At 36.7% G+C, this 27,248-nt stretch overlaps 3 protein-coding genes across 3 annotated transcripts in view; all 3 read left to right on the plus strand.

The window, feature by feature from the left end:
• The first annotated feature begins 8,065 nt into the window (after positions 1 to 8,065).
• On the plus strand, positions 8,066 to 16,154 carry LOC136813840 (bromodomain-containing protein 4-like). The gene is made up of 9 exons (XM_067070330.1): positions 8,066 to 8,626; positions 8,896 to 8,977; positions 9,355 to 9,445; positions 9,572 to 9,654; positions 9,972 to 10,126; positions 11,664 to 11,715; positions 12,812 to 12,882; positions 13,153 to 13,190; positions 14,028 to 16,154. Exons 1-9 carry the CDS (start codon positions 8,109 to 8,111, stop codon positions 15,716 to 15,718), a joined length of 2,781 nt encoding a protein of 926 aa, XP_066926431.1. The 5' UTR covers positions 8,066 to 8,108; the 3' UTR covers positions 15,719 to 16,154.
• Positions 16,155 to 18,901: 2,747 nt separating this feature from the next.
• LOC136813841 (S-methyl-5'-thioadenosine phosphorylase-like) lies at positions 18,902 to 19,938 on the plus strand. The gene has a single exon (XM_067070331.1). It carries the CDS (start codon positions 18,944 to 18,946, stop codon positions 19,763 to 19,765), a length of 822 nt encoding a protein of 273 aa, XP_066926432.1. The 5' UTR covers positions 18,902 to 18,943; the 3' UTR covers positions 19,766 to 19,938.
• Positions 19,939 to 20,986: 1,048 nt separating this feature from the next.
• The window catches only part of LOC136813842 (uncharacterized), a 57,027-nt gene continuing 50,765 nt past the window's right edge, over positions 20,987 to 27,248 (plus strand). The window contains exons 1-4 of the mRNA XM_067070332.1: positions 20,987 to 21,130; positions 21,654 to 22,375; positions 23,533 to 23,640; positions 25,198 to 25,269. Coding sequence (XP_066926433.1) covers positions 21,682 to 22,375; positions 23,533 to 23,640; positions 25,198 to 25,269 — 874 coding nt within the window. The 5' untranslated portion in view covers positions 20,987 to 21,130; positions 21,654 to 21,681. The remainder of the gene's footprint in view (positions 21,131 to 21,653; positions 22,376 to 23,532; positions 23,641 to 25,197; positions 25,270 to 27,248) is intronic.

Raw genomic sequence — 27,248 nt, forward strand, 5'->3', positions numbered from 1 at the left:
AAATTTTCTATTTTCTATCTCTTTGGTCCACGTCCCCGTTTATTAAAATATTGAAAATTTTCTTTTTGTTTATCGAAATTAATTGAAAACAAAACTCTTAAGATATCAAAGACGACAAACTGTCAATCAAAGTTATCTATCATTCAACTCTTTTTTTGATTAGCAGATTTTTTGCTAAGTTCGGAAGCGTTTTGTGAGCCTGATTCGCATCCCCTATATCAAAACTTATCAGAGAGGATGTGTGCAGCCTAAAGGGGGCTGGCGACTATCAAATGTCTGCAAATCGCAGTCTTAACTATTTCAACTAGAAATTTGTACTCCATTTCTTTCAGAGTTCATTTCGTTTTATTATTGCCTCTCTCTTTTTTATCCTTTTGTATATTGTAATCAACGTGTAAGAGCTATTAACGCACAGGCACAGGATGCGACAGGAGGATGGGATCGAAAGTCGTAAATTTATGCATAGATTTGTTACTCTACTCGGGAGTTCTAGGCTCCTCAAAACTTGGCCCTGGGTACCTCTTAGTGCTTGTTTGGGTCCGGGTCATCAGGGTCGAGAAAAGACTACAATCATGGACTTTAATGTTTGAGAACATTGCCAATGGGGGGAAAGGGGGGAGACAGCTTGTAATCCTTTCTGTCTCACAATTTTTGACCTTGATTGTAGATTGCCGTATGACGTAATGTTTATCCATAATAATGGTAGATCAAACTGTGAGCACTTTTTGATAAATAAAGAGATCACTCATCAAATTCATTGTCAAAAAGATTATACTCTCCCGCGAGCTATCTCGTTATTTATCAGAATATCAGGGAGCACATGGCACAGGAAATTTTTTATCGAACTTTTTTTATGATTTTTTACTTTATTTATAGTATCAATTTGGAGAACGAAGAAGCTACATTTGAATCGTGGATTGTTAGTTTTGTTACAGCATCAATTGCAGCCTGAAAAAGAAGGTCATTTTTGGTGGTCATCAGTACAGCAGTCTGACAGTATATGATATAAATTTTATACATATTTTCCGCTGTAAAATTTGACAACGCTTCTCTTTCATTCATGGCTTGGCAGCAGGTTTTAGGTGCCCCCTAAGAATTCAAGTGACCCCTAAGATTTAGGTAACCCCTGGTTGCCAAATATTTTAGGTGACCCCTAAGCCAATGACACCTCAAATTTTTTCGAAAATCCTTTTCATTCAGACAATCAAACAAATACAATAGTTAGTTTAGCTTATTGCTAAATAGAATAAATGCCCTACTAAACAGTTACATCAAAATGCCTCGAAAATGTTGATATGAAAATTGCGTAATCAGAGAACGTATGTCTCGCTCATTATAAAAAGGCCGACACAAACTTTCAATAATTGGATTGTAACATCGAGTTAAGTCTCTTTTGTTAAGTCACCAGGGGGTAAATAAAACAGACCTTGATACATTTATCGTTCGTTTCAACTTGACCATTCGTTTAAAACTCAGCGTCCCAAATATTTGGGGTAGGTAAAATATGTACAAAGAAATTCATACTTTTCCAACTTGGCAAATCTTTAAAAAAGAAGCGAACAATAAAATATAATTACCCTTTCCAAATAAACCTCTTCGGTGGCGAGCGTAGTCTACTCTGACGTAATTGTAAAATTTATGTGATGGGAGTTTGATATAGTAATGTAATGTTGTTTGGGGAATTATGAAGTTCTCTGGAATTCCGATTGCATTTATTCAGGTTGATTTTTTATGACTTCTAATGGTACTTTTTTTAACGAGTTTGATTACTCTGTTCTCACACTTATGTCTTTTTTTTTCGCGTCCTTTTCCGTGATTACTTTTATTTATATTTTTAAAGACAGGTAAGAAGGCATATTGATGTAACTGCTAAAGAAATAAGAGATAAGCTAAGTACTGAAGGTTCATGCCAGATTATCAAGGTTTTGTAAGTCAGGGTGCAAATCCCTTGCCAGACAGATTTTTTATCTAAAGTAATGCAACAGAATTAAAGAATTTTTACAGATAATATATTAGTTACCAAATTTTCAGTTTTTGAGCATATTGCTTAGATTGGGCGGTTCAAGTCCGTTATAACCCCATGTGAACGACATGGATTTTTCGTAACAATTTACTTTTGAAAAACTTCAGGATTTCCGTAACATTCAAGATTTTTTACGGGAAAATCTTGTATTTTCAGAAATTTGGCAAGAAAATAGAGCATATTTTATGGATTTTCCAATACATATGACTAAATAATGAGGAAAAATCCTGGAATTTCCGAAATCTTTTTCAAATTTCTCAGGATTTCCAAGTAAAAAAAAAATCCCAAAAACCCTGTCGTCCACAGCTGTGGTAATGCAGTCTGGGAAATCCTCTCAATTGCATGCTTGTGTTCCGAGGCCAAATTTTTAAGCGTGTAATTACACGCTTATCGAAATTGTTCTGAAACGGGCGGTAAGCGGTAAGCGTGCAATTGCACACTTTATTATTCTGACACGCAATTCCTTCTGAAAGCTCTGTTGAATTTCAAAAGCCGTAAAAATGCCCGTTAAACCATGCCTTCGCCCGAATTAGAGAATTCTGAACCCCTTGAAATCCCTAAGCAATTTCAACCGGGGCGGGAGCGGGCGTAAATTATAACAATGCAATTGCGCGCTTACACCCTCGGAACATAAGCGTGCAATTGAGAGGATTTCCCAGACTGTAATGGTTTTTTTCTGGAACTGCCCCTCAGGCCAGGGGGGGGGTTCCAGCGATGTCTTTCAATTTGTTTTTCAATTGTTTATCTTTATGATACTATTGATAGTACAAACATAGTCAGAAAATCTGCGGTATACTATATTCACTTTCTTATTTGAATGATGGCGCTGCGATAGTTTTTCTCCCCCATCAGAATTAGTAAAGGCAAAATATAGTTGAGCTCCCAGCTCCTGTCCTGGAGCTGGACTAGTATGAACATTAAAATATACATGCAAGTCTGGGAATAAAACTATCCTATATTGAGGATTTCTAACTCATTTCCAGTAAAGTCTTAAAAACCTAGTACAAGACTACCGTGAGTGGTCCTAATCCGACAGCCCTGCCTAAATCTGATGGGGTCTTTCAAAGATACAAACTAAAATAAAAGCAAACCTTTCTCTGTGACGCATGTATCAATTAAACTGAAAAGTTTGATACATTGAACTAATTGAACCAAAACATTGATTGCTTCTTTATACAAAACATAATTTTTTATTAAAAAATTGTTAACGTTTTAAACTCGAGCAACGGATTCAGAATAAATAGAGGTAATTATTATTACAACTCACACTTTTTTTTATCACATTAATTGACATCTTGACATTTTAGTCATCTTGTTAGATGTTTTGTTTCATGAGTTCTTGCAATATAGTTTATTATTCAACTTGGAGAGGGAATCTTTGTAAACATAGAATTTTTTTTCATAGCAGTTATTTGGAGGGTCTGAGTTAGGCAGGGCTGTCGGATTTAAGACCACTCACGATAGTACTTGAACTGATTTTGCTATGCTTGTGATTTTAAGAAAAATGCTAACTTGCATCAGTCAGGCTAGCTCTAAAGCTCTAAAACAGCATCTAACTAGCCGTATTGTATAAGGGTTGCGAAGCGATCCAGTCTCCACCCCAATTCGCAAGTTGCTAGCAAAATAAGAGACACTCTAAAAATCCCTCTAATAAAGCCGCTATAGAGACAGGGTCGTAAGAGCCTTAATACCAAACACACCACATAATCCACGGCGGCACAACACCCGCCGCTGCCAGCGCATCACTCTTTTTTCCTTCTAGTTATTCTAGTGTAAATGGTGCCTTATAATAAAATCGAATGATATTCGTCGAATGACCAAACATTTTTATTCAAATCACGAATCGTCTGTCGAAATCATCAAAACATAAAAATTAAACAAAAACAAAAATGTACAAAGATGGTTTGTTGGTTCTTGGGTAGTTTTGATTTAATTCTTGACAAATTCGACATATTTGATTACCTCCGTACTTCTTTATCATAGAATATCCACTTGATTTTGCAAGCAAGGTAAGTTTCGTTCTTATCTGATATATTCCGATGGTGGATTAGCGGCCGCCCACGCTAAAGCTCTAAAAGGAGCGGGCCAATTTCCCATCGGAGAGGAATAATAGTCGGCCTTTGATGTGCCGCATCCTCAGTCAGGTTCAACAGTCCTTGCCCGTAAACGTAGAAATATTTCAGTTGGACCCGCCAATCCTCGAAAACGAGGGCTGGGTTACCAGACCTCCCGCTACAAAATTTTTGACACAGTCTCACAAAATTCCGTAATGTAAACCTTCCAGATGTTGAAAAATTTCCCGACCTTCAGAGCTTTAGGTTGGAAGAAAATTTCACCATCTGGGTGCCAGATAAGTTTCGTTCACTAAAAGAGCACTCCTTCCGCCCGCGCAACTTGCAAAAACCTCTCATTGATTGACCTTATTTGATATATGATACTTGCTGTTAATAAAAATCGAGGGATAATGAAGATCCTTTCTGTCACCGATCAAACTAATTTTTTTTCATTTAACAGCAAAATAAACATTTAAAACCGAAGAACCACTGCTTAGATTGCTTAGATGCGTGCCGCCCGCGCAGCAATCTGATCAACTTCAGATTCTAAGTCCGTGTTTCGGCTTCCGGCAATTTTTTTGTTGTTCACTGTTAGGGTACACCATTTTAAAACGGCATTTTTCTCAGTCCTAGCTACCAAACCGAGAAAGTTTTCGTGGCTTTAAGCCAAACCATTCAAGGTCATTTTGATAAAATCACCTGTTTGAAGATGTGATTTATATAGCAAATTTTCGCTTGGGATAGAAGTTAAAGGTAAGTGCACAATATAGCAAAACTGCTTCGCTCATAAATTCGCTTCGCAATAACATGAAAACCAGAAAATGATTCTTTGACAGTTATAGTCACACTAGCGTCCCGCCGAAATGCGTATCAAAGATTAATGCTTCGAAAGCGCTATATCGTTTACCTGACTCAAGCAAAAAATGCGCCTGGCGCTTTTAAATGAAATTAACGTTCTCAAAAACTATGAGAAATTGCCTAAAATTTGAGTCATAGATGAAATAATTTGAGCCAAGCCAACCTTGAGAACTAATTTGAAGATCAACTTCCCAAGAAAAAGATCTACGGAGGAGACGGAACCCACCTAGATCCGCGCGCTGCCGGATAGGCTATTTCCCGGAAATTTTGCCGGACCTCAAACACTGACCCATTTACATGTCAGGAATTGTTTTACTTTAGCATATAAACTAGGCCTTAAAAATCGAAGGGCTGTCTCAGGAATTGAATGACAAATTTTGGTTGGTTGATTTTGTTGATTTTGGCTGCTGCACGTTTCATCTTGTTTCAAACTTTCAAGTTTTAATTAATTGTCTTGCGAACTAGATTCAGGTAACTCTCATCCTTGTTGTTGCAAATACATCCTGTAGATGACTGATGTTGTTTTTTTCTGAAAGCTAGATTTCCTAGTGTGACTAACTGTTTCATTGGAATCAAAACTATAAAGTGCACTTACAAACATCAATATGTCAGATCTAACAAAATTAATAACAGCACTGTCATCATTGACAATAAAACAAAGGATTTTCTGTCATAAGTCTTGTAAACATTCTAACAACTTCCATCCAAATGATCTGTCACAGCTGAGTCTACCATTTTTAACACAGAACGCTTGCAGAGCGCAAGAAAATTAAAAAAAAATTTAATCTGTCAATCAACTTCTCAAGTGAAGAGTATGCGAAGCGATTCTAGCTTTCCGATAGTGTCGCAGATCATCAGTGGATATTATTCAATTATCATTATCCCTTTATTTTCATTCCTAGAACTTTTGCAAAAAAAAGGAAAAATAGAAAAGTTGTATTTTTTACTGCTCTATTCACATACTGAATTTGAAAGATCTTCTATGTGGCGTTTTTTTGCAAACTTAAAAAAAACTGATTTTTGTCCCGTCTTTGCGGGAATTTGGCTTAAGTGCTTGTGTGCAGCATAGGGTACAAAGTCCAAATATGCGTTTCCCCTAATTTTTGTATGAAGAGTTAGGTCCATACTGTCAGTGGAGGCTAACATGCATAGCCCTCAAATGAATGACTCAGCCTAAATCCAATCTTTCAAAGATACAATTTTCAACAATGAAATGCTGAATCAGCAGAAAAAAAAAGTTAAAAAAGTAAATAGACGAAAATTGCCGATTTCGCTACTTCAAAACTTCACTATACTTTGCCAGGCTGCATCATTTAAGGCGTGCGATAGCACGCTCACACCTCTGCACACATCTAAAATACCTAAGGAGTGTGATCAATCACACCCCATAAATTTAGATTCCACTACTACTAAAAGTTGTACATAGCACTCCTTATCACACGTCTAAATAACAAAAATTAAGGTTTTAGGAGTGTGTTTGACCACACGCCTAGAAATTTCAAATGATAAAGCCTGCTTTGCTTTGTCTAATCAAGGATAATTCTAGGTTATTCTTTGGACAAATCAAGAACAAAACAAAGTACACCTTGGGAGCAAAAATCCCTGGATATCAGGGGTAAATTGGAATATCCAAAGTTTGTCCTTGATTTTACTTACAGTAGCTTAGATTTACAAGATTGGGCTGCTCACAGATTGTACCTATTTTTTTTCATTACTCTTAAAAATTTAGGGATAATCCAGTTCACCCTGGTTATATCCATAGTGTACTTAGTTTTGTCCTTGATGATTTGAACCCTGGTATGCTTTTATAGCTAGTGTTTTTAAATTGTTGTTATATATACTTACTTCTTGATGCTTTTTGTCTCAACAATCATCCAATTTGGGAAATCCGATGATTGACCATGACTTTGATGCTATATTTGAATCAGCTCTCCTAATGCCTATAAGAGGAAAGTATTTTGGCAGCATAGGCTTGCCGGGTAGTGAATTGAGACAATGGTCCAATTGATGTTTAAAACTAGTTTTGCAGCAATTTCTGAGGTTATGGATGGACTTTGGGAGGGTATTACTCTCAGGTGCCTAATAAAATAAACGTGGGGGTACAAATAAAAGTAGGGGTTGGAATTTTTTCAGAATTTTAAGAATTGTGGGGATCTTAGTAAGCGTGGGGGTTGGAAATTTGATAATTTTTTGAAAATACCCCTAATTATTGGAAGCAAGAAGATGCACATATTTTGAGTGTATGTAAAGTAAAGTGCAGTGTAAAGACGCGACTTTGAAATTAGGTGTCCAATGAAAAATACTTGACAAGAAATTTCTGAATTTTAATAAACGTGGGGGTCCTAATAAGGTCTGTGGGGGTTGGACAATTTTCGAACACCTCAGAGTAGTCTGGTACGATGTTCTGACAGGGAGTCTCTCCATATGTTTTTTTCCGTATGTTGACCTCTTTTAGATAACATTTTCTGTAAACTAAAACTAGTTTTTCTCTGGTTTATGGTAACTGAATTCTGTTGTCAAATTGAACAATCAACTGATATAGTTGGTGGTCTTGAATGTTAATGAAATAAGAATACCTAGCTCATAGTGTCCTCCCCCCCCTGGATTCAGGGGGAATGGGTTTTGAGGTCAAAAGGACGTATAGGGGGGAAAGAATTTTTTTGAAGCCAGGGTGGGGGAAAACGAGGGGGGATTTGATGAAAATTCAATGAAATTCAAATGAAATTTCATTCTAGGCATGGGGGGACTCACCAAAATCAATTCAAAATTGAAAAACATCTGGTTTTATGAGATGATGTTGTGATCAAGAATATCAAGACCTTATTTTCTTAACACCTTTTTTCTATTAATGAATAGTAACATGAGAACTAAAAAATAGAATTTATGCTTGAGGGGGGGGACAGAGAAATATTTGGAGGCAGGGTGGGAAAAATGAGGGGGTATGGAAGATTTCCATTCTAGGCATAGTGGGAGAGATCCTGAAGGTACAGGTCAATAGACCTGCGAAATATATTGCTATAAAATAAAAAAACAAAAAAATAATACCCAAAAAAATTTCAATATATGTACTGAAATCAATTGTTCCAGGTATAGTTGAAGTTTTAGACTTTGAACCCATTTTTTTTCATTCTCAAGAGCCATTCAGAAATAAAGATAAACAAAAGAAGATTGTTATGGATGAAGTGGAAAATGCTGAAGTTCTTCTACAAGGTTCAAATAATGTGGAATTTGATGTAGAAATAGCATTACGTGAAGAAAATAACAATTATCTTAACAGTGCAGAAGGAGGTATTGCTGAAGATTTGGCCTTCATTATGCAAAACGCAGCACTTCATGACGATAAACCAGTTAAAGTTTTGAACATTGCAGATTATAGTAGTAGCAGTGATTCTGATTCTGACGGTGATACCACAACGTCATCATCGTCTGATTTGGAGATTGTTGAGAAACCGAAAAAGCAAAAAGTCACAATTTGCATCATCAGTTCTGATGATGAAACCATGGAGACAGAACAACAAACTGAGACCAACAACAATAACAAAAAAGAAGAAAATATTGAAGACTGTTGCAAATATTTGATGAAGGGTTTAGTTGAGAAAGTTGTACGTGAAGAAAGACGAAACAAAGGGAAAGATTCTGATGACTCTACCGATGATGAAAGCGAACAACAATTCATTACTCAAGATGACCGGTATTTGCAGTAAATTCCCTTATTCTATCTTCAGACCTTGATGTGACAAATATGTTTTGCTATTACAGTTCTTTTTTTTGTACTTTTCTGTATGCTCATTTTGGAAGATAAATTTAGAGACCGTTAATGGTTTAATAGTAGTATGCAGGGTTAAAGCAAGGATCTGTCAATATCTCTTCTTTGTTATACTGTTGGCAGAAGAAGGACCAGGTTACAAACACATTCTTTCTCACAATTTCATGAAGTTAAACATTTGTCTTTTCTTGCAGGGTGAATTTGGCTTCGATTGTTAGCAGCGAAGAACGAGTTGCTAAAGAAATACCAAGAGTTTTACATGAAGTTCTTCCTGAGGTAAAATATAAATAGACGATATCGGATTTAGATAAATGCAATGCATTCTGGTTTCTAGGGACTCTCAAAGGAATTATAATAGATCAATTATAATAGATTATAATTCCTTTGAGAGTCCCTAGAAACCAGAATGCATTGCATTTATCTCAATCCGATATCGTCTATTGGCAGCTGGTTTTAGTCAACAAATTTTTGATAAGTCTTGTAAAGTTTGATCAATAGCACCAACTAATTGGCAATTTATTGTGTAATAATTAAATAGTAGATATATGAATACTGACTAAAACCTTATTATGACCCAAAAACATTGAAATCTACACCTAGGCTAATTGAAAGTACTTTCACTCTGAATAACAATAAAGCTCTCTTTACACCAGGAACTTGAGGTCGAAGAAGAAGAAGTGGAACTATCTACTGAAGATACACTTGTCTCTATTGGCGTTGTCTCTGGTGTTGTCGAAAAAATGAGTACGTGTTCAACCCTCTGTTTTGAGCTGCTTCACAATATTGTCAATCTGTATGTCAAACATATTTGATACATCTCTTTCTCACAAGAAACCTAGCACACAACCAATTTTTGTATTCTATTTTCAGTTGTCTTGGAAGCCAAAAAGGATGCACCAGCTCTAGATGCTGACACTGCACTTTTTCTCAGCAAAGATAAATATCTTGGAAAAGTAATTTATTAGTTTTGTAGATTGAATTTTATTAACAATAAACCTTGGTACACTTCGAACGTTTATCTGATTAGTAATTCTTAAAATCAAACTCCCATAAATTAAATCACAGCTAAACTAATAATAATGTAATACTCCTAGAATCATCAAAATGATTTTCAAATATGCCCCTAGATGCTACCCTCTCAAAAGGTTTGAGATTTTTAACAAATCTTCTTCCCAAAGTGATACTTTAGGTTTCTCATTTAGATATTTTTAGAGATTTGATCTTATTACTTCTTTGATCTTTTGAAATCAAATATCCTTTCATTTTTTAGGTTTTCGACACGTTTGGTCCAGTAAAGACACCATTTTACAGTATTCGAGCACCATCCAAACTTGACTGCACTCAAATTGCCAAGGGAACAAAAGTTTTCTTTGTCCCATTTAATCAGAATCTGACTCGTTATATTTTTGTCGAAGAATTGAAAAAGTATGTTTTCTTCTTGAGTAATTCATAAACTTAGGGTTCAGAGTTTTACTTTCAAGGGAGTGGAGTGTATTGAATAGTAGAGCGTCATTTAAGACAGTTCCTTGTTGAAATTGACTTACACTATAATCGAAAAATGGAGCAAATCAATTATCGAATAGTATAATGTTGAATTAGAGAACATCAATTGCAAATTGTCAGCAAGAGACCCACATGTACACCAACCAAGGGTGCATACCATTTAGCCAAAAACCCAAAAAAGTGAAACAGAGGGTTTAGCAAACGCGTTGATTCATTTAAAAGTTTACCTAAACAGACGGTCAAAGCCAACAGTCTTTTTTCTGTGTTTTCTTTGTTCGCTAAACCGAGGGTTTACCCAACAAACTGCACCATTTGATTTTTTGTTTTGCTAAACCATTTTTCTCACCAAGCACTACACCTTGTTCACGCTAGTTCACTAAGCGCACGCATGCATAAGGCCTAAGCTTTAATGTTTTCTTCAGCTAGGCTACCATTTTGAAATTGGTTGCTGTGACTTCAGGCATTCAAATTCAAAATGGTAAGCGGAGAAGTGTAAGATCCGAGAAATCGAATTAGCAATGCAATAGCTTCTTTGTCTAGGTAAACAAACCCAAACCATTTGCAGTTTAGTGAAACGGTTTGAGTTTGTTGGTTTTGAACATTAAAAGGTATGCAACCCAAGAGAACACACTTTTTCCCATCTCATTTTTATCAAGTGACCATTTTTATTAACCCACCAAAATACAAGCACATAAAACTACTAGGTCTGCCATGGCAATCAACCCTTACTAAAGTCATCTTCAATTGAAATGATAAGGGATCAGTTGATGGACTTTCATTTCCAGGATTGCAGATTAATGCTTGGTAGCCCTAGAATTCATACTTTTTGGACCTACTCCGGTGGAGTGGAGGTCCTATGAATTAACTTTTGTCCGTTCATCCGTTCGTTCGTTATTAGCTTTCCTCGTGATTGGCTCATTAGTTTTTTCTGATTTTTTTGCACAAAGATGTGTAACTATAAACTCTCGAATGTGACGGAGCCCGATTTTCGAGAAAAAAAATTTGGGGGCAAATTTGGGCCAAAAAACGGCTAAAAGCGGGTTTTTTTGGATCATTAAATTTTTCTGATTTCTTGCATGAGAGTAGGGTACCATCATAGGTAAAAGATGGCTCAAGCAGATTTTTTCAAAAAAATTTTGTTGGCTCAACGCATGTTTATCTATAAGAATCACTGTTAATAAGCATACATCAATGTTCTTAGCCAAATTACTCAATTTTTTGATGAGATAGATGTTTTTTTTACTCACAAAGTCTTGAATATGAAAGAATATTTCAAGAGCATGAAATTTTGGTTTCTAAACGTGTTTTTATAAGAAACAAACAACTAATTTAATAGATTGTCACTATTTGTGTTCTGAACGATTGTTTAATGGTCACGCTCACGTGGATATCAATTATATATGTGTTAAATGCATAACCAGGTAGGTCCATAAAAGTATCATTTGTTAAATTTTTATAGATTGAAAGGATCTGATGCATCTTGGAAGAATGACTGCGAGCCACCTCCAGAGGTTTGTCTTTGAGTGTTAATGCTCCTGTTATCATGTTTGTTAAAAAGTTGCCAATCTTACCACCAACAAACACTTCAAAGCTAATCTTTACAAATATGAAGCTGCTGGCTAATCTTGCAAAAGCAATGCAAATAATTTCAATTTTCAACGGATGCGTCTCGAAGAGTACTATCGAATACAGGTATAGTTTGTTGAGGTACCATTGCTAGATCTTGAGATATTTGCATTTCAAATTTTGCTGATTCAGCATATTTGAGCGATTTTGATGGTTTTTTGCTGAGTCACCAAAATTTGAAATGCAAATATCTCAAGATCTAGCCATGGTACCTAAACAAACTATACCTGCATTCGATAGTACTCTTCGAGACGCATCCGTTGAAAGTGGTTTTGAGTGCTGAAATTAATTTTTAAAGTGACGTCAGCATTAAATATGACGATTTTTCAGCCATTATGGCTATTTTCTCAGGGTCTGGTTGACCAAAATTTACAAATGACCCCATTTTGGATGTCTACTCTTCAAGCTCTATCAGATGGAACCATCAAAATTAGCTGTTTAAAAACCTTTAAAATTGACATTTTTAATGGGTCACTGCTTTTTGCTTAGAAAATCGCCTTTCACTCTTTGGTCCATAACTTTTTTTCCCCATTTTCCCCCCTCGTTCGCTCGTATTGGACCTAGCTTTGCTCGTTCCAATACGTCGCGAACTCGGTCGATATTTTGCCAAAGAGACCGGCTTTTCGGTTAATAATCCATAAGCATTAATCTAACCTCACTTTGCCAGGAAAAAGTATCCATGAGCTTAATAATCAAGCATAAAAAGTACAGTTCTTTTGGTCACTGAAAAGAACTACTTTATTGGAACTAATTTTTGCCGAAATTGATTTTAGCCTTTTAGCACAAATTTGAACCCACAAAATACAATTTTTTTCAATTTTATTAAAAATTTGAAAAATCCCTACGAAAATGAAAGAAATTTGTCCAAAAAAGGTCAAAATCGCGAAATGCAATTTTTCTGATTTTTTTTTCGACCGAGAAAATTCCTAGAAATCCATTTATTTTGTTGAAGTTTCATTTAATCCTCTCCTTTCTCCCAAGTTGTTGGATTATTCAGATGATGAACAAGAGAGAGAAGCCAAGAAGAAAGGAAAGAACAGAAAAAGACAAATGTAACAAATCTTTTTTTGTCTTCTACTTAGCAAAATTTATGTTCACGGTCCAAATCCCCGCTCCTTAGAATGTTGCTTTCAGTTCATGGATAGTCAATCCGGCTGGCCGTGAAAGTAATCAAAAGACTGTCTTAAAGTCCTAGATTACTTGGCTATCCACGTAGAATATCTCCCATTAACATGTACTGTTATACGACATATTCATGTCCAAAGTTCAATGATCTTGTTTACTTTCACTTTCACCTTCATTTTGTTGTTGTTTTCATCCAGGTATGAACAGAACGAAGAAAACCAACAGAACAGCAAAAGTAAGAATGGGCTATTCCAGAAAATTTTTGTACATGTGGGGTAGAGGTTATATTGGATTTTTGTCCGGGGATGGTGAAAAATCTGCAACATTTGCCTTGTTTTAGGGGCAAACTTGCTCTGATTAGGGGTAATTTTGAATTTCAAATAAATTTCCAAAAATGTTATTCCTCCACCCTCCATATTCAATTTTTTTCTGGAAGGGCCCAAAGCAAATCAACACCAAATCCTTTGTCATATTCCTCTCATGTTTCTTTATTGGAGAGGACTTTCCTTATTATATCCAAACCAAACCTAGTAATTCTAATTAGAAGTGAATGAATCCATACACATCCTGGATATCGTTTTTCTTTTCAAAAAGTACTCTGAGGCGCTCCTTAGATTACAAAGGTTTCAGGCTCATTACTGGGCGGTACTCTCAAAATTTAAAGTATTAATTCAAAAGACATCTGAAAGGAAAGAGCACTACCCTAGTTTTTTTTTTGCAGTTTTTTAATATTTACTAATTAGAGCATCTATTTTTATGGCTTTATTTTTCATAATAGATGTTCCCAGGGAAAGAATGGCATCTTGAGCGTCAAATTATGGCTGTACTAGTAAACTAAGCTATATGGGGATTGGAGTGGAGCTCTTTAGAGGGCGCTAAAATTAGGATACTCAAGAGACACGTTTTGAAGTACTTGAAATAATAAAATAAAAAAAGTTGTAAGCCACATAAGCGTGTCTTTGCCCATCCATTGAGAAGTACAAAGAAGTTTAATAAATGTTTTAAGATTTCGAATTGAAATTTTGAGACACATTTTTTACTTTGACACGATAACTTTAATTTCTTTTTCTAGAACAACCTTCAGCATCAACTAATCGCAGACAACGAAAAATGAAAGCTATCGATCTCACAAAACATGGGAACCCATTACTGGATCATGCACGTCTAATGAATGATCCAAGAGCCAACAAAGCGGCCGCACTGACGCCAAGAGAACCACCACGACAACAGGAAGTTCCTCTTTGCGACGTCATGCCCATCGAAGTTAATGATTATGACAACTCAAAGATTATGCAAGAATCACGCTTAGATTACGTGTCTCCCTTACACAAAACTAATCCTAAACCAAAATGGTCTAGCAATGACAACAACAGTTCAAGAGGTAGAGGTCGTGGACGAGGCACTGGACCATCGACGCAAAGACAAGGGTCATCGTGGAACAGACAAAACTCTCACGAACAACAGCAGCAACCGAATTTCAACCCCAATCACCAACAAAACACTAATTCACAACCACCTCCTCCTCCAAATGGTCCTCACCAGTTCCATCATCAACCAAATTATTCTCAACCTCCTGGGAACCAATATCAATATCAGCCACCATATAATAATTCACAACCTCCTCCGCCACCACAGAATTACCAATGGTCTCAACAAAATTCCCAACAACCTCCTCATCAAATCCAACACCAAAATCATTATTCTCAACCGCATCCGAACTACCATCAAAATAACTATCCACCACCACCAAATAACTGCCAGCCCCCAAACAACTATGGATCTGCGCAGAGTGGTACACAACCACCCCAGAGCAACTTTCAGCCACCACCAAACATTCCCCAACCTCAAGATAAACCACAAGCACAAGCTCCTAAAGAAAATTCTCAGCCACCAAATGAATCTCAGAAATCGAAAAAAGAAGTTCGTCATCAGTACAATCCGTCTCAAAATCATCCTTTGTTGCGTCATCAATCAACTGGTGAAAAAGGACCAATGAATGACGAGGGACCTCAAAGTCATGGGCCCACTTCGCATCCAAAAAACCAAGGTCCTAATCTAAATCAAAGTCAAGGTCCTAACCAACCTCAACAAAACCAGTTTCCGAACCCGCCCCCACAAAATCATGGTCCGAACCCACCCCCACAAAACCAAGGGCCCAATCCACCTTTGAAAAATCATGGCCCTAACCCCCATCAAGGTCATGGTCCTAACCCACCACCACCAAACAACTATCAAGGGCCGCCTCAACACCAACCTTACCACCCTCAGCCACAAAACAACTTTGGACCACCGCCGCCGCCTCACCAAAACAATGGCTGGAATCCAAATCAAAACAACCCTCCTTACATGAACCAACACCCGCCCAATTATAACGCCCGACCTCCTCAGCCACCCAATCAACAGAATGGAGGACCAGGCTATCATTACAACTACAATCAACAAACCTATCCGAACCAGGGGCAGCCATCAAACTGGAACCATCAACAACCGCCTCCAAATGGGCCACCCAATCAACATCACAACCAGAATTATTACAGCACTCCTCCACCTAATCAAGTACCACCACCACCCAACCATGGACAAAACTTCAATAACCAGAACACTTTTCAAACACACCTTCCACCAAATCAAGGACCAAATTTGAATAATCAAAACGCTCCTACACAAGAGCAAGGTGTAAGGCCCCAGCCACACTACCAAAACCAAGGTGCTTTGTATAATAACCGAGGGGAAGTGACAAACCCTAAGAAAACTACTTCTTAAGAACTTCCAAAGTCGTTTTAAGATGAAGTCAGTGAGTCAGTGTACTCCTGAAAGAGATTGACGTGTATTTGGATGGATTTAAAAAAGTTCCCTTTTGGAACTCTGTACAATGTTTTGTTTTCATGGATGGGGAAGTTTTTGATTGGAGCAATGAGTATCTTTCAACTCTAATTAGTGAAATGTGCTATAAAATAGACGTGGTAATTTGCATTTTTTTTGTATCTGGGATTTCTCAGAAACGCAAGGTGGTATTTACAAGAGTTTTTTTTTCTTAACAAATATTAACATTACTCTTTAAATTCAAACCATAACTTTGATTGATCATAATTAATTCATTTGTGTCATCTCCATGTGGTTTTTGAGGTTTTTTTGCAACCATTTTGTCAAACTGACATTTTGCAGTTTAATTGGTCTGTTTACATTACTTTCCGCGTTCGCCGGTCCTTCTACTTCTTGTTTGTTTGCGCGAAACTTTTTTATGACGTAAACTTTTTGACGTTTTTGTAAGGTCATTGGTCGGTTGAAAAATGAAGCAATTCCATTGGTCAAAATTGACGTAAAGGATGAATAAAGTAGAACTTCCTTCTACTTCTTGTTTGTTTGCGCGAAACTTTTTTATGACGTAATCTTTTCTTCAGGCAAAAAAAGTTAAGAAAAAAACTGTCGCTCATTTCGCGCGAAAGTGGAGTCCGGCCTTTAGAAATTCCACTATTTTTTGACCTCGCGATCTGATGTACGTCTGAACAGAGGAATGTAAAGAGATGGAAAAACAGCTTTTTTGATTACACAAAGTTCAACGATCACTTCTATTGAAAATTCTATTGTAAAAATGTTGATTAGGTCATTAAATGAAAGTCCAGAAAAGACGGCTCGCCATACAAATCGGACGGTTTCTACATGATTTGACGATAAAAATGAAAATTTGTTTTTCCTTTTTTGCCGATTACTAGTTCAATTTTTAAGAATAAGGAGCAATATTTTTACTAATGTATAGCAAAAGAAATTCTTAACGCAATGATATTAAATTGGTTCTTGTAAAACTGTCAGAAGTCGAGTAAAGTCAAGATGAAGTTATAATTTTCTCGCGCTCTAGCTTTCCATATAATGATGCGGTCATAATGCGGTTATATCAATAGAATCGCTAGGAAATTCTGAGCAAGAAGATGTACGTACCTTTTCGTATAGGAGAGGTGTACCCAAAATATAAGCCCTAAAAGTTTGCGCATAATCAGGCTTGAAACAAAAGAATTTTGTCACAACACGCTAATTATGCAGATTTTTTATAGCGACAACAAAAGAAACCTATTTACTCGACATAAACTCCCTTAAGGGCAAGAGACCTGGTATATGACGAGCCGTTTTTCCATTGTTTTCAAGAAGCTGTTTTTCCATCTCTTTACATTCCTCTGGTCTGAATAATCATTTTTGTTGCTAAAAAGTATGTGGACATTTTGAGCTTTCATTTTGAATATTAGGCATCTGGTTGCAGTAAGCTTTAGTTCTAACGTGTGAAAACCAGCCTAATCGGATCTATATGATTTCTATGTACGTGGTTTCCACTTGCTTTGTTACGTCTTAATGTTCTTAAGATTTTTTATACCTTAAGTGAACTAATTTTCGTGTTAACTAATTTTCGTGATACTTTTTTTACCCCAAAAACGCGAAAATTAGCTCTCGCAAAAATTAGTTCCCTTAGGGTAATATATGTTGCTTTTTAATCAGTATCTCCGTAGCAGTTCTTGAAATCTTAGGTACAGATTGTTTTTAGGTCTTAGCTAAAAAGGTTTTTTTCTTATAAAAAGTGTGTATAGAGGAAAAAACGCTATTATATTACCTTACTTAAGTGGTCCTCTTAATACCATCAACTGTCATGTTCGATTCATATCAGTACTTTTGTTTACTCTAAGTTATGCTGTTTCGCAATGCCAAAATCATGAGTCGTTTTTAAAAGGTCTTAAGAACGAAAATTCGATCTTTGAATAAATACACTTGTTTTGACTTTACGTTCGCTCATTTTTAATATAGATAATGCTTTCTATTCAATTTGTTTGCTTTATTTTGTTGTGTTGTTTGAAAGTCATCGTTCTCTCGTATTTACCATGAGTGGTTATTGTCTCTGTTACGAAGTTATTTTTTCATATGGGTATGTCTCTATTTCAATTTACTTAAGGGATTCTCGGATGGTTCGAGTTTTCGAGTTTTTTTTGTCTGTATATTACTTCAATGTTTTCAATGATTCTGAATAAATCCTTCAAATCTTTTTTTTTCTAACTCTTTTTCCAATGTCAAGATATTAAAGTTACAAGTTTTTAACTTTTACCAAGAAAGCATTTAGTATTTCAACATAAGAACCCTGTTCGAACCCATTTTAAAAGATTTTAAATTGTCATATCTCGACATTGTAAAAGGGTTAAACAAGAAGATGCGAAGTTTTCGCTCAGGACTATAGAAAAAAATGTGCAGAAGTAACACTAACTTAATGAAGTAAAACCTGTCATAAATCTTTTCAATATAGACCGAGGAGTTCTGGGGGGCACTAGGTTAGCGAGAGGACGGGTTAGGGTATGTCCCACAGATTTCTGTACAGTTTGGAGTGCTAGATGTCGTGCTTTAAGCTCTTCCAAGCAAAAAAATGTGAATATCGCAAAAAAACTTTGCTGCCATTGTTTTCGAAAACCCGCGAGCTTCTTATTGGTCAAGCGCTGAAATTATATTATAATGTCACGTGACCTAGGTAGGATAACCTAACCTCGGTATACTTTTCAGCCAAAGCACGACATCTAGCCCTTCGGGCCTTATAAATCTATGGTATGTCCGAGGCAAAAATCGAAAATCGACTCTTTCAAGCTTTTTTCACATGTACGTAAAATTTTACTTTAGACCTTACTGAAAATCGTTCGTAAGGCTGTCTTTTGGGAATTTCCCCTCCATTATGTAGAGTTTTTGTTGATTAAGAGGGTCTCAAAACTCTTTGAACGTAAGCAAACTTTACATAAGGCCTTAAGACACTACGCAAGTTTAGGGAAATTCAAGGTCTTAAGTAAAATTTTACGTACATGTGAAAAAAGCTTCAGAGAAAAATTTTTGAAATTCTTTTGAGACCCTTTGAGAGATTATTTTTAAATTTTAGGTGATTTCTCTACTGATTTCAGTCTAACATGTGTTTTTATTTCACTTTTAGTGCCTTAAAAATAATAATAAAAACTACAAAGAAAAATTCATAGAATGGTCAAATTAAAGATAGGAATCATCGGAGGAACTGGATTGGACAATCCAGAAATTTTCACCAACAAAAATGAAGTAAGTGTAACCACACCTTACGGTGCTCCATCATCAAGCCTGATCACTGGCCAACTTCACGGTGTTGACGTGGTCTTACTTGCGCGACATGGACGTCAACACGAGACAAATCCTTCCTCCATCAACTATCGCGCGAACATCCATGCGCTTAAAGAGATCGGTTGTACACACGTGCTGGCAACCAACGCGTGCGGTTCGTTGCGCGATGAATATCGTGTTGGAGACCTCATTATTTTGGATCAGTTCATTGATAAAACCTTCAAGCGTGAATGTACATTTTATTCAGGGTACGAGGGCGGACCGAAGGGCGTTATGCATATCCCAATGGGACACCCTTTCTGTGAAGACACACGAAAATGTATGATTGAGGCAAGCAAAGGATTCGGTTTCTCTTTCCACGAGAAAGGCACTATTGTGATTATCGAAGGTCCGCGTTTTTCTACGGTAGCCGAAAGTAAGATGTTCCGTTTATGGGGCGCCGATTTAATCGGAATGACGACAGTTCCGGAAGTCTGTTTAGCCAAAGAAGCTGGACTTTGTTATTCTGCAGTTGCCATGGTTACTGATTATGATTCTTGGAAAGAAGATGAGCCTCATGTCAGTGTGGAAATCGTGGGCCAGAGGCTACGTGATAACGCTGAGAAAGCGACGAAAGTTTTATTGAAAGCTGTCGAGTTGATAGCGCAACGTGATTGGGATGACGTCATTAAACGTCATAAAGATGTCGTTGACGGTTCAGTTATGTGAATCGCGAAGAACATTTCTTCTATAAAGGTTTCGGCAATTTTTAATACCGAAATTTTCTTTATGTGGGCACTAGGATATATTTTTTGTACGTCAATTGTAGAATGATTCAAATTTAGTCAAATATCGTTTAAATTATCGAAAGTCCCTATGAAAAATAGGGCAGAGAGGCACAAGTGTTTATAATGAGATACACTTTTTTATGTACCATGTACACAAGGTTTCGAATACCAAACAATTAAGAACAAGCTGAGAACATTTTAGGGCTTAATGGACTTCAAAACACTCAGTTTTTTAAGTTTTCACAAAAATACCCGCAAATTGGTAAAAATTAAGAACACTTTTACGCTTAACTCAAAAAGTCGAGAATAAGCAATTTCGAAAAGAACGCCTTGTATTATTCTGTACTGTGCTGTGATCCATATCTGATTGGGCTTTTCCAGAAAAAAATTTTACCCCCACTGTTGAGGATATTGATTTTTCGAAGTATCGAACCCCCTAGATATCCACTCTTAAATATATGCAACCCCCTGGATATCCTCTCTTATAAAGATGTTTACCCCTCGATATCGTATTTTTTTACTTGAAAAGACACTTTACCCCCTGGATATCCACTTTTAAACAAAAATTGTTAACCCTTTGGATATCCGATATCCACGGACTATTTCTGGAAAAGCCCATTACTCAATAACAATAACAATAACACTAACGGTTTCTTTGAGGTCTTTGAGGTCGTTACTGTTCTTTTCTGTCCGCATAGTTTGATAAAAGATGATGCAAGAAAGTTCGAAGATCAGATACACGTTTTTATTTAAGAAACTAGTTTTACCAAGAAGCCTCAATGTTTCTTAAGAAATCGGCCTTTTGAGCCTTAAATGTTTCTTACATGTTTCTAAGCTTTGTCAAGCTTAAAAGACGCATGTCGATACAATAGTCTAATAGACTAATCTACGGTACTTTCCTATTTTCTACATTGATTTTCTGACTTTCTCAAGTGTTTCTAACTGTTATGTAAGTATTTTTCTGGAACTTTGCCTTGATTGGAAGGTTCTTAAAAAAACCGAAATAAAAAATGTTATTTTCTCATTCTCAGCTTCAGCATGTTTCTTAGACGTTTTTTAGTTCTTAGGCATTCTGAGCCTCATAGTTCTTAAAAGTGTGTTTCTTAAAAAAAACGTGTAGTTCTCTCTAATTATAGTAATCTTTGTGTTTTTTTTTCATTCTAGAGAAATGAAACAAATTAAAAGATAATAAAAACAAATTTGGAATTCATAATGCTGGACACTGGCTCTCAGAGGCTAACAATTTGAACATGGAACATTGAGTAGCTGGCGCACAACGTTGTTTCCACGTTTTTCTGATGTTCAGGTAAAATATTTTTTGAATCTAAATTTAAAAACGAAGAAAAACTTAAAATATTACTTTCAAATCTTTTTCAAAACTTTTTCAGATGATAATATTCGCCGGCTCACGAACAAAGCCTGAAAAATTCACAGAAAATTAAGATAAGAACAGCCAAGCATGTGTTAAAATTTACTGGCACTTATAAAAAGAGCGTGATTTAAATTTTAGTTTGGACACGTGACGCTTTTTTATAAGAATCAATAAATTTTAATTCATACTAGGCTGTTCTTAATTTTAATATTTTAATATAAGTAAAATCTTCAATCTTAGGAGATCAGCATTGTTTAAAACTTGACTTGTTTTTTTCGGTCCTCTACCCGCAGGTCTTGACCTTGGAGCGCCTTGAGGTTTGCATATTTTCATACGTGTGTTATTTTCCTCATTAGTACCAGGTGGTGCTGTCAGGAACAATAGCAAAGCAAAATCTCTCAGCAAGCAATTTTTTATTATGCCGACAAGTCAGTCCCATACCCTATATTCGTTTCAGATTGACGGTACATGATGGAGTATGAACAATGAGCGCTTTAGGTGGACCCAGTCAACCAGCAACCACCACCGACCAGGGCGGATCTGGTCAACCAGCAACCACCACCAACCACGGCGGACCTGGTCACCCAGCAACCACCACCAACCAGCGCAAACCCGGACTTAAACGAAGATATTCATGCCAGGGCGGACCCGGTCAATCAGCAACCACCACCGACCAGGCTGGACTCAGTCAACCACCAACCACCACCGACCAGGGCGGACCCGGTCAACCACCAACCACCACCAGCCAGGGCGGACCCATTCAACCAGCAACCACCACCAACCATGGTGGACCCGGTCAACCAGCAACCACCACCGACCAGGGCGAACCTTGTCAACCAGCAACCACCACCGACCAGGGTGGACCCGGTCAACCAGTAACCACCACCGACCAGAGTGAACCCGGTCAACCAGCAACCACCACCGACCAGGGTGATGCTGACACTTGCGTTCGGCATGCAATTGCGAAAGCTATCACACAACATGCTCACGACTATAAGAATTATGATTTTAAACTGGATTATGTTCTTGGTGTCACAGAAAATATCAATCGAACAATTGGCTCGTTGTGGCCGAGTGCGTATGACGGATGGTCGTTTCACGCCATGGACCAAAGGGAAGTTGAATGTGGAAAGAACAAACATTATTCAATAACGACAAAGGTCGAAAAGATATCAAAAGGTAAAATTGGGTTTTCAAGTGGCAGGAACTTTTTAGCGGAAAGAACATTTTGCGATTTTATTTTCCAAATATAAATTTGAAAGATGGGCAGTGGTGTGTTAACGAATAAAATACTGTTTAATTAAATAATCAGTGAAGCCTGCCTATGTGTTTAGATGCGGTTAGAATAAAAGTCAACTGGTATGGCGCGCCGAATTACTTTTTATTACCAACTTTTTTTTCGACATCAACTTTTTTTTTTCGACACCAACTTTTGTTTTTTGACATCAATATTTTTCTGATACCAACTTTTCGTTTTTTGCGACCAACTTCATGTTTTTCATACCATCTTTTCTCCGACACCAACTTTTTTTCGAGACCCGCCGGATACGAAACTTCTTTGGTTATTGTCTCGCCCACCCAACCTGATTAATATAATGTGTGTCTGGGGCTTTAACAAATTGCGCGCCATGTGAAACTTTTCCAGATGGAATTGAAAAAATAGAAAGCCGAAACACCAGCATGAACACTGACTGACTTTAGGACGAAGTCTGGAAGTTTGTTTTGGTCGAAATTGAAGTCACTTCTTATAGTTAAGTACTTTGTGTTTTACTTCAAATTTGGTTTGTGAACTTCAACCCTGTTTAGTACTTTTTTTTGCTTAGAAAAGCTTAAAGCACTCCATCTAGCCCTTCGAGCTTTGCAGAAATCTGTGATCGGATGCGCATGTGCATGTATTTACCGCTATATAATATATAAACGTAAAGGCCTTTTTACACTTTGAGTAATCAACGTTAGCAGGTAATCGAGACATGAGTTAGTATCGGAAAATAAAAGTTTGTAGGAAGGAAAAAAATGGTATCAAAAAAAAAGTTGGTGTCGAAAAAACAGTTGGTAATAAAAACTAATTCGGCGCGCCATAAACTGGACCCTTTCTTTTCTTTTTGTTCCTTCCGAAAGAAACAATTATTGAGTAAATAGTCAATCGTAACTCTGTTTTAAAACTTATAAGTTATAACTCTGGATCAAATCAAGATTTTTAGATCGCGATTTTACCAAAATTAAATCCAGTAAGTTTTCCCCCACTTTGACTGAAAAAAAGTTTTTTTGACAAAAAATCGGGAAAAGGTTGTCACATACCTTCATTTCTGCTTTATCATGTATTGAAATATGTTTAGAAAACTCATCAAATTGGAAGGAAGCTTTGCAGCAGCTTGAAGAAAGACATATCAAGGAAAAGGAAAACGATGAGGAACAAGAAGCACCAAATAAGCTTGAAAATATCGGTAAAAATACTAAAATGATTCTTATACCGGGTGTGCCAAAAAGTATACAGGGCTATCGAGATATTATGAGCTTAAACTCATGCTCAGAATTATGTTTAAGTGTTTAAGTTCTTTCACGATTTTAGCTTATAAGCGTCGCTATGCTTATTAAAAAACGTGTAGTTGGGAGGTTCTCGACTTCAGTTGAGCTAGAATCTGACTGATCTGTCTGTCTGTAACCTCAAAACTTTGGGACAGGCTGGAGTCTTCAAAAATGGTTGGATGTGGCTGAAATTCGACACACTTGTTCCATGGATGAATGTTTTTTTCTTTTTGCAAAAATTTAGATTTTTGGGGCCTGGGGACAAGTTTTCGCCAAAACGAGGCTAAATCTTTAAAGCAGCCTGGAGACTTCAAAAAGGTTGGATTTGGTTGAAATTTGGCACAATTGCTGCTTGGGTGAATACGCTCTTTTTTTATAAGCTTACGGGAAAATCTGGCCGAGGTTCAATATGCTTTTAGCGAAATCTCATTTTCAGCCTTAATTTTTCTTATTTATATGCTTAGACTACGTTTTTTTGATTTTCTTTGGGTCCATGGAAATTTCAAATTTTTAAGTAGGAGCATCGATTCGGCTCAAAACATTACAGTTTTTTTGTAATTTGGCACTGCAGGCGAAAATCTTTGGTCTAAGAAAGCTAGAACAGCTTTAAAAGTAACCCTAAAAAGGTCAGCGTTTTAGAAAAGCTGCACTAGTTTTTTGCATTTCAGGATAAAGGTATGCTTAGTATTATGCTTATTTTTTTACCAAGTTTGAGCTTATGAAAAAAAGAGTGTATGTGGGTTTTTTTAAGACCTGGGCACACAATTTGTTTTTGCTACAACCGGGCCTAACCGGAATAATTTGAGGCATCTGAAGTATTGAGCCCAGTGCGTCGCGCACGTTCGACTATGTTGCTAAGGTTTTGCGGTAATTCATATTGTTTGATTTTGTGCTTACGTAATTCACGTAATATTATCCTCCACATTGTCCGATGATGGGAGAAGAATCTCTCGAAACGTAGCTTAACGTAAATCTCGTGATCCAAGCCACGATAAACTTCCAATATGAATATCACTGGGTCAAAAAACGCAAACTTATTTAGATTATTTGAAGTACTTTAAGGTTACAAATTTTCGTTGGAACTAATTTTCGCTTTTTTGTGGTTTTTCGGCAAAACTGCGAAAATTAGAAACTATGAATTACAAATTTTGCCATTTTTCATCAAAAAGATTATACCCCCAGGAAAATAAAAGTAAAGGTGTCTTGAATAAGACAACACCACGAAAATTAATTCCCGCGAAATGCGATATTTTCGATTTTTTTTTTCGACCGCGAAAATTAATTCCCACTGAAAAATTAGTTTCTGCTAAAAGATGAGTTTTTTTTAAGGTATGCATTGTTCTCTGTGCACTTCTTTTTGCTGCCATGGCATTCTTTCTAATTGGACTAGCTCCCTTGGCAGCTGAGAAAAGAGCCTAATTAGACCGAATAGACTTTAATAGATTAATCATAAGATTTTATTTCATATTTAATAGATCGTGAGAAGATGCTGCCCTCCAGTCGACCTAAACCCCCGAATGGACCACCTCAACCTACACCGACAGCCTGTAAGCAAAATCTTTGAACAATTCTAGACAACAAAATGTTAGCCTTATCGAGAAGCAATCCTCGATCATTCTCAACCTTAGTTGAGCTAGAATCAGGGGGGGGTCAGGATCCCAGATACCAAACTCAGGGCCGGGATTTTATTTCAAATTTCAAAACGTCAAGCTGGTATCGACATAGTATAAGAAAGCCGCGGCTGGAATGATAACATCTGAAATTCTGTCGTATTTGATGACTATTTTTTGATCAACAGATCAGTAATGTAGCATCTTTAATGGTAAATTTTATTGGTTTGTCGTTAATACTTACTTCTCAGTGTGTTTTAGACATAAATGATATACCCTTGTAATACACTTGCATTCAAAATTATTGTAAAGGAAAGATACAATAAGAATTAAACCAGCACAAAATGGCTGTGTGAAAGAGACTTAAAAAATACAACAAAAAAAAGCTCCTCTTTCTCTCGCCACTATTTCAAGAAATCTTTTCGAAATCAATGAAAAAGTACAGCTAGATAACTGTGAAAGGTTCAAGCCGCACCTTCAAACTTTATCGTTCAAACTGCCAGAAAGTTGTCATCTTGAATATAGTTCAATAATTCACTTGGTGAAAAACCATTTTCCCATAAAATACCCTAAAATATGCCAAATTATTAAGTATTCTATTGGTACCGATCAAAGATATCGACAGTAAAAAAAAATTTTGTGAGGAAACAAGAGACGGTTTCAAAAACTTTACATAATAAACGAGCATCTGATGTCTTAAAACTCGAGACAAGATAGACCAGCAATTAACTGAGAAGATAATGTGGTACATATTTCACGGGGCTTTCTTATACTATGTATCGATACCAAAATGAGGGGGTGGGTCCCCCTTTTTTTTTATTTGCTGAATTTGAATTAGTATCTGACTTAAAAAAGTGTATAATTTATTCTTGCTAGATAAAAACTTATTGGAACGTTTACACTATTTACCCTGATCCCGTATAAAAGTTTCTTAGTTCTTTATTAATAAATGTTTTTTAACTTTGCGGCTCTCAATTCCTTCAATCAACCAAAATTCATTCAAAACTAGAGTTGAACAAACTGAAACTTTTTTAGTCGTGGTAAAATTTTCTGTACATAACGTTCATCATATAAGCTATGTTACAAAGACTCTAGGCGGTGCCTGATGCAATGAGGTTTCATCTAGTCTAGTTTATCAACTATTTTTATGAATTTGATACATTTTGCCAATTTAGTTCAAGAAACTTAATTTTCGTTGTGTTAGAATGAGAAAAACTTGTTTTCATTTTCAGGAGTTTAAAGTGTGGTACATAAAATAAGTGATTAATAAGAGGAATGTTCTTTGAATAAAAACATCCACATATTTTGTTTAGCGTCCCTTGTATGCAGTGTCCTATTTATATAACTTCTTGCATTTTTACTGGTTGCCAATTTAGGGGGGTGGGTCCCCCTTTAGGGGGTGGTGGTGTCTACTACTTTCAAATCTCGAAAAGTCAGGTTTTTGGGCCCTGGGTTGGTATCTTGGACCCTGACCCCCCTGCTAGAATCTGACAATGTCTGTATGTCCGTCCGAAAACTTTGGGGCAGCCTGGAGATTTGGCACACTTGTTCCTTGGGTGAATATCTGAGGGTGTTTTTTTTCATTTTTCGAAAATTTTGATTTTTGGGGCCTGGGGACGAGTTTTTCGCCAAAACGAGGCTAAAACTTTGGGGCAGCCTGGAGACTTCAAAAATTGTTCGATTTGGCTGAAATTTTGCACACTTGTTCCTTGGGTGAATATCTGTGGGCGCTTTTTTCAGATTTCAAAAATCTTGATTTTTGGGGCCTGGGGACGAGTTTTTCGCCAAAACGAGGCTAAAACTTTAGAGCAGAGCCTACAGGCCTCAAAAATGGTTGGATTTGGCTGAAATTTGGCACACTTATTCCTTGAGTGAATATCTGGGGGTCTACAACTAGGCCTATGAATAATTTGAAG

This window comes from Clytia hemisphaerica, unplaced genomic scaffold (assembly GCF_902728285.1).
Source record: "Clytia hemisphaerica strain Z4C2 unplaced genomic scaffold, Clytia hemisphaerica genome assembly, whole genome shotgun sequence".
Classification (NCBI taxonomy): domain Eukaryota; kingdom Metazoa; phylum Cnidaria; class Hydrozoa; order Leptothecata; family Clytiidae; genus Clytia; species Clytia hemisphaerica.

Excerpts from the sequence above, each read along its gene's own strand:
- LOC136813840 (XM_067070330.1), top strand. The coding sequence starts at position 8,109 with ATGGATGAAGTGGAAAATGCTGAAGTTCTTCTACAAGGTTCAAATAAT. Across the intron at positions 9,446-9,571 it reads TGGTGTTGTCGAAAAAATGA|TTGTCTTGGAAGCCAAAAAG; the intron begins GTACGTGTTCAA and ends TTCTATTTTCAG. Across the intron at positions 9,655-9,971 it reads AAGATAAATATCTTGGAAAA|GTTTTCGACACGTTTGGTCC; the intron begins GTAATTTATTAG and ends TTCATTTTTTAG.
- LOC136813841 (XM_067070331.1), top strand. The coding sequence starts at position 18,944 with ATGGTCAAATTAAAGATAGGAATCATCGGAGGAACTGGATTGGACAAT.